The 7,517-nt window shown below is 28.6% G+C and overlaps 1 protein-coding gene across 1 annotated transcript; it reads left to right on the top strand.

Annotated features, from left to right (window-relative positions):
* The first annotated feature begins 2,559 nt into the window (after nucleotides 1-2,559).
* Nucleotides 2,560-4,842, top strand: LOC107485720 (60S ribosomal protein L10). Its single transcript, XM_016106258.3, has 4 exons — nucleotides 2,560-2,686; nucleotides 3,629-4,130; nucleotides 4,375-4,456; nucleotides 4,624-4,842. The coding sequence occupies exons 1-4, from the start codon at nucleotides 2,677-2,679 to the stop codon at nucleotides 4,696-4,698; spliced, it is 669 nt and encodes a 222-aa protein (XP_015961744.1). The 5' UTR covers nucleotides 2,560-2,676; the 3' UTR covers nucleotides 4,699-4,842.
* The last annotated feature ends 2,675 nt before the right edge of the window (nucleotides 4,843-7,517 follow it).

Here is a 7,517-nt window from a genome sequence, read left to right as displayed (position 1 = left end):
TTTGTGACTGAAGTATGTGTAAGAGACTAAGAGTGGTAAACTAGTCTTCATCTCTTAAATTGCCATACCTAAGTTTAATACTCGGCAGCAACTGAGTTGTTATTTATAATTGTAATGTGTGTGTAAGACAACAACAAAAAAAAAAGGTTAACACTCGTAGCCATGATTTGATGAGAATTTTCAATAATAACATACCAGTGAGCTAGTTATGTTATTCAAAGCCTTCATGCTGCAATATTTTTTGTAAGATTTTGGTCGATTAATAAGTTGGTGTATATTGGTTAAATTAAAGAAAGCTAATATGTAGAAAAGAATATATATTATACCCATAAATGATAAAAGTCTTCTAGTGGTTCCTTTTACTACCTGAAAAATTAAACCATTATTTATTACAACACAAATTACAACTTATTACAACACAAATTAAACATGCAATGGGATGGATGACATGGATCTTGGCTTCACGATCAGCACATGACACCTTATGCATGCAAATTAAATCAAATTAAAATAAATAAATAAAAAGGCAAATTAAAGATTATTTATTTGAATTCCTCAATTCATCAATGTTATAGAGCACAAATACTATAGTACTATACTCTTACCTTTGCCATGCAGAAAAGCAACATCACAAGCATGGTAGCAAGAAGAAATTGTAGAGAAATTATTATTTTTTTCTCTATTGTTATGAACTCTATACAACTTGAAATGTGTCTTGAAGCTAGCTATTACTATGTTTGAGAAGCTATCATTTTCTTCTTTATATATTCAAATGTCTCAGCACAATTTTGGAAGTTTATTCAATAAAGCATGGTTAAAAAAGAAGAAGGAAATTTTGATATAGGCAGATAGAAAATTCTTAGGTGGTTGGACAATAAACCATGATACATGTGACGTCATTTGTTGAATTCACATACATTTTCTTCTGTAATTGATTTAGGCAAAGGAATTGAAGCTAGAAATTCGATTATTATTATTATGATGATGAAATTGAAGAGAAAATTGGAATGTGAAATGTGAATGAGGCTATTTGGGTTGTTATGGCTTTTGAGAAAGAGGGACAGGTTACAGGTTTACTTTGTAGGTAGTCACTCACATAAAATGTTCAAAACGTCTTTTTATAAAAATATTTTTTAATAATTAAAATTTAAGACATATAATCGATTAAATCGTGTTATTTTTGTTAAAATTGGGTAAGACAAATTGATTTGACAAAAAAAATAGTGAATCAAATCTTGAATTGATCTAAATTAATATTATTTTTATAGAAAATGACTACAATACCCTATTATAAAAAATAACTAAAATACTTCTATTATATATATTAATTTTGAGAATCCTAAATTTTAGCCATTTATTTTTCTATCGTAAAATTTGATTCACTATTTTTTCGGTTAAATCAAATTGTCTAGTTTAATTTTAACAAAAGTAACATGATTTAATCGATTATATATGTTAAATTTTAATTATTGAAAAATATCTTAAAAGAAAGATATTTTAGACGTTTTTATCTGAATGGTTCTCTCATTTGTATAGTGGATTTGGTGAGTAAAATTTTTGTTGATAAACTTGTGGGCCTTTTGGGCCTGTATTAAAAGTTGTAAAACATATTAGATTTGACCGATGCATTTTGTACCCTGATCCTAATTATTTTGATAGAATAAATATTATCACTTCTATTAAAGTGAAAATATTGGTATGATGAACAAGTAAAAATTTATTAATTCTTAAATTAAAATAATAATCAAACATAATGAAAAACTGATTGCTATGCATACTCCCGGTTGAATAATTAAGAGGGTGCCTAAAAAGATACAATGCATAATAAGAGCAAACCCAAAATATAATAACAATAATTAAAATGAAAAAAAAGACATATTTAGCTTTCTCATTTATGTAGATTCCATATGCCGTTTTATGCAACTTCAATATCCTCTTATTGGATGTATTAAAATTAAAATTTTGTTTCTAAAACAGAAATATAGAAAAAAAAAGAGATAGAGATGCAAAAAACAGAGATAATTATTGTCTTTGAGACATAAAAGAAGTAAATTTTAAATTAGTTTTAATTTTTTTTAAATAGTTATTTTAGTTCTTGATCACTAATTATTAGTTGTTAGTCTTTTAGTTCTTCATCATTATTTATTCGTTGTTAATCTCTGAATTTTTTAAATTGAGAGACAAATTAGCTCCCTTTTTTTTGAACTTTGATTGTTTTAAAAAAAAATCGATGTGATATATCCGATGGTTTGTAAGTTTAGAGACAAACAGCTAATAAAAAAATAGTTAAAGATTCCAGGAATCGCTTAAAAAAAAGTTTAGGAACTGTTTTGACTAGTGGATTGCTGCAATGGGTTGCTGCATATACAAGACGGGATTCGAACCCCAACACTTGCTTAAGCAGATTAGTAAACTAACCACTAGATCAACCCAACTTGGTTGAAACATAGTAATCTTTTTATTATAAGCCCAATGTTGTTTTTGTCCGGGCCTATTTAATTTTTTTGGTCAAGGGGCCTATTTAATTTCCAATCTATACGTTCATAGGGCTTAGCCCAAAAAAAACCATACATAGGGTTTCTAGTTTCTTCGTGAAGAAATGGAGCGCTATAAAAGCCCCTCTATTTAGGGTTTCAGCTTCAATCTAACGCGTTTAGTGAAGAGAAAGTGGTAGCCATGGGGAGGAGTAAGCATCCAAAACTCTACCAAAATCTTCATAGAATCGTTTATTTCTTAATTTCTGATTCTTATTGTTCCCGTTATTCGATCTGCATATGTTAATTTGGTTTTTGTTTATTAGCTAGGGTTTATATGTTCTGTATAATTTAACAGTGTTTTTATTTTTGTTTTTATAATCACTCAAGTTGTTTGAATTAAGCAAGAAGGTTTTATGTTTGTTTATGAAAGAAATGAAACTCCTTTAGTTAGCTTGTGGGAAACGGAGTATTGTTCAAGTGAGGATTTTGTTGCTGCTACTAGGATTTACATAGTGGTTCATTCATTTGTTGTTGAAGTTACTATGAGATTGGTGTAAGCTGACTTTGTGCCCCTAGAGAGATTGGCTGGAACTTTGTTTGTTTTGTTTTTATCTATGTTTGAATGAGGTGAAACAAATAATTAACTTTTTTGATGTTGAATCCTTTTTGGATTGAATTGTCCCGTAGCATCTCAGATACTTCTTTGATGCTTTCAAAAATGAAAAACCTTTTGGCTTAAGGTTTGTCCTAGTATTATGTTAGCCATGGTAGGTAGTCGTTCTATGAAATATTTATGTTTATTCTGAGATTGCTTAGTGATAATTTAAATGAATATATATTCTCAATCCTATATAATCGTGAAAACAGTAGGTTCGTGCATAGAGGGATTTATGTTCGTTCAAGGAATTTTTTAAGATCACTGATCATTGGACAAGCCTTTCTTTGTTTTGTATGATAATCTATTTTATATTTTGTAGCTTGTAGTATTTTCTATCAATTTCTCATTCTTATTGCTTATTGTTCTTTAGCCGGTATCTGAATATTTGTTTGTTGTGTGGATCATTTGTAATTATTGAATCCTTTGTTTTTTTGGGGTTTGTACTAGTGTTCATCATTAATTTGACTGTAGTGGTTAATGCTATTTGATGTAGGACCTGCTAGGTGTTATCGACAAATTAAAAACAAGCCATACCCCAAGTCACGGTTTTGCCGTGGTGTTCCTGATCCCAAGATCAGGATTTATGATGTGGGTATGAAGAAGAAGGGTGTGGATGAGTTCCCTTTCTGTGTCCACCTTGTTAGTTGGGAGAAGGAAAATGTCTCAAGTGAGGCACTGGAAGCTGCTAGGATTGCCTGCAACAAGTATATGGCAAAGTTTGCCGGAAAGGATGCTTTCCACTTGAGAGTCAGGGTTCATCCATTCCATGTTCTTAGGATCAACAAGATGCTTTCATGTGCTGGAGCCGATAGGCTTCAAACTGGAATGAGAGGTGCATTTGGAAAGCCACAGGGGACATGTGCCAGGGTGGCCATTGGGCAGGTCCTTCTTTCTGTTCGCTGCAAGGACAGCAACAGCCATCATGCACAGGAGGCTCTCCGTCGTGCTAAGTTCAAGTTCCCTGGTCGTCAAAAGATTATTATTAGCAGGAAGTGGTATGTATTTGTTACATTGGAAACTATGGATTCCCCCAATCATTTAATTCTGTTGACGTTAAATTTTATAATCATAGTGATTAATTTGTAAATGTTATGTGTATGTTACCGTTGTATTTTAGAATAATGTAACTGACTACTTGGGGTTTTACTCGTTATTATATTATCATCGTGTGACTACTTGCGGATATCATAGTTCATCCGCATTGTTTAACTCATTATTCTTGTTTTAATCCTTACACAGGGGATTCACCAAGTTTAGCCGAGCTGATTATCTGAAATTCAAGTCAGAGAATAGGATTATGCCTGATGGTGTGAATGCAAAGGTATATTTTGTTCTTGTTTATGTCAATAAAAGAAGTATCCAAGTACCGATGAACAGAGTGGGAGCATGTTTTGGAACAGATTTTGCATTCTGTATTTGCTTGATTATTTTATTTTATTATTTTAGTAGGATTTTAACTTTGAAGTTCCTTGTTTTTGGTTTTTTCAGCTCCTTGGGTGCCATGGACCATTGGCTAATCGTCAACCTGGAAGAGCATTTTTGCCGCCCAGTGCAACCGCTTAGTTATCGAGTCTGTTTATCTGGAAAATACTGAACAATAGTTTTGAAAGATTGAAGTTGTGTTTGTCACTTTCCCTTTGTATTGTATTAGAACTATGTCGGTTTATTTCAGCTTTGACATCACTTTGAATGGAATTATATTTCGTATCCTATTTTGTTATGATCCACCTTCAGTGTTTATATTTTGTTTGCATTTGATTATTGATAGTTATTGTTTTGTTTGTCCATTCTATTCTCCGTCTATCCTTACCAGCTTCTTTACTTGTTTGTAAATTTTCCCGAGTTATGTTTCTTGTTCTGATTCTGTGGCTGGATTGACTTGTTTCAACATTGTTCACCGCATACCCTTCTTTTCGAAGGTGAATAATTTTGGGGATGAGGTGATTCTTGTGAAAATGATCATGGTGATATATTTGTAATTAATAATAATTTTAAATGATTGTAATTATTAATTAATAATAAAAAATGAAACATACATTTTTTGATGATATATATAAAGTGTAATAGAAATATAGTAAGTAAATACTATGTTATAATAATATCTTTAATTGCATAATAAATAGCTCATGAATAATGTATGATTATATTATTTTGGGAAAATATTTTCATTATAATTATATCAAATTAATATTTAATATATTATTAAACTAATTATCAATTAACAATATTTTTAATTATTTTAATTATATTGATATAATTTTAATTCTCATTTATTATACAATAATTTTATTAATGGCATGTTGTTACATTAACGGTGATCTATTTATAATAATAATAAGAATAAAGTATGTTTTTGTTCTCAAGGTAAGTCTTATTTGTGTCTTTAACATTTAAATCGTTCTATTTGTATTCCTAACGTTTATAAAAATGATTCAATGTTATCCTATTATCAATTATACTAACAAATTAGATTATATTTTTCAATTATTTTCACTTGGATGTATTCATTCTTAATTAGGTCTCACTTGAATGTGTTCGCTTTTAATATTATACCTACTATTTGTGTTTAGATTTAATTATGTCCCTAAAAATGTGAATTATGTAAATGTTGTAGGAATTAATTTCAATTTTTGATGAGCTATTTTTCGGAATGGATCATCGATTCTATCCCAAACATTTGTATTCTAGCTTCAAGAATAGATTTTTAAAACTCAAACTAAAACATTCATGATGTGTAATTGAGAGCAGGATAATATTAAATCACTTTTACAAACATTAGGGATACAAATAGAACAATTTAAATGTAGAGACACAAATAGGATTTACCCCAAACGTTAGGGACAAAAATAAAACTTTAATAATAATAATAATAATAATAATAATAATAATAATAATAATAATAATAATAGACATTTTTTTAGTATAGGTTACTATTTTTATATAAAGTGACAAACCATTCCAATCAAAAATACAATTTTATTGTGCATGTACCTTTACTTATTTTATATTATAATCTTATTATTATTATTTGTCTTTGAAAAAAATAGTAAGGATATATAATGAAGATATTTGCCTTGCAGATAGTGCAAATTTATATATCATTCTCAAAAGTAATTTATATTTTACTCATCTTGTACTAAAAAAAGAATGTATACATCAAATCAGCATTTAATACATAATTATATTAATATATCAAATAATTTTTAACAAGTTGATATTGATATCTACCTTAAAAAATTAAAACAAAAATATGTGATTCTAATCATGATAAAATTGTACATGATATGATAATGACTTATTCGGCACATAAATAATAAAAAAATAGCTTAATAATAACTAATTTATATAATTATTTTTGTTCTAATAAAGATTATTTATAGTATATTTTGTAGTTCGCAAGTCTAGATCTGAGAGATAACTTTCTTTTTAATTTATTATTTTTCTTTAATTACTTCATAGAATAAGAATGTATTTTTCGTTTTTCATCGAAATTGATTCTTTTAAGGTATAATTTATAATTTTTTATAGTATTTTTTATATACTCAATCTATTATATTATTCTTTTGAAAATTTAATATTGTTCTTACTCCAATTTATTCTTTTCATCTAATGTTCCAGTGCGATTGTCTGTTATCGCAATCGTTTACAATGCACCACATCCATCAAATACCATCTCAAATTGTATTCACTGATTCAGGTTCTAATTACATGGATGTAAGCGTCCAACGAAGGAACAATAAACTCTATTTTATCGAAGGATAGTTAGATCTACTCACATATTATGACCAATCTAATGGAATGTAGGTAAAGTCAGTTTTCTTGGAAAGAGCTCGATTTTTATTGAGAAATTATTTCTATGGAGCTTTGTAGGCCAAGTTCAAGTTTCATCCCTTCTATGCTTTCTACGTCTGTCCGAAAATCTTTGAAGTGGAGCACATAATGAGATTGAATTTCTTCAATTTAAGTTCAATTTTAGTAAATTCGTGTCAAACTCGAAGATACAATTTCAACGATTAGTAATATATTCAAATTTTCTTATTTTAAGCTGTAAATAATATAATGTACACTAACAAAAATTTGTGTAATAGTGCTAATGTAAGTCAAGATAGAAAAGTAAGGCTCTGGTAGTATGAGGCTTGTATAAATAGGAAGTTCTTATTTTTAAAGTCCTTTCTTAGTTTTCATCTCCTTGTTTCTATTCATCTTTTTTCTTGAAATTACATGTTTCATTTCTGCTCAGATAAGCTTTTGTAATTAAAATAATTTTATAATATATTATGAATTTTTTTTTAGAAATTATCGACCTTTTTTTGCATCAATAAAATGTCATTAAAAAAAATAAATGTCAGTGTGTCAATTTTATATTTTGCCACTTATTTAAA

Source organism: Arachis duranensis, chromosome 4 (assembly GCF_000817695.3).
Source record: "Arachis duranensis cultivar V14167 chromosome 4, aradu.V14167.gnm2.J7QH, whole genome shotgun sequence".
Lineage (NCBI taxonomy): Eukaryota > Viridiplantae > Streptophyta > Magnoliopsida > Fabales > Fabaceae > Arachis > Arachis duranensis.
The sequence above is the reverse complement of the archived record's forward strand: the minus strand, read 5'-3'. Positions and strand labels throughout refer to the sequence as shown.

What these genes read in the sequence shown, in the direction of transcription:
- LOC107485720 (XM_016106258.3), top strand. An exon ending in ATTATTATTAGCAGGAAGTG is followed by an intron (nt 4,131 to 4,374) that starts GTATGTATTTGT and finishes ATCCTTACACAG; the next exon opens with GGGATTCACCAAGTTTAGCC. An exon ending in CTGATGGTGTGAATGCAAAG is followed by an intron (nt 4,457 to 4,623) that starts GTATATTTTGTT and finishes TGGTTTTTTCAG; the next exon opens with CTCCTTGGGTGCCATGGACC.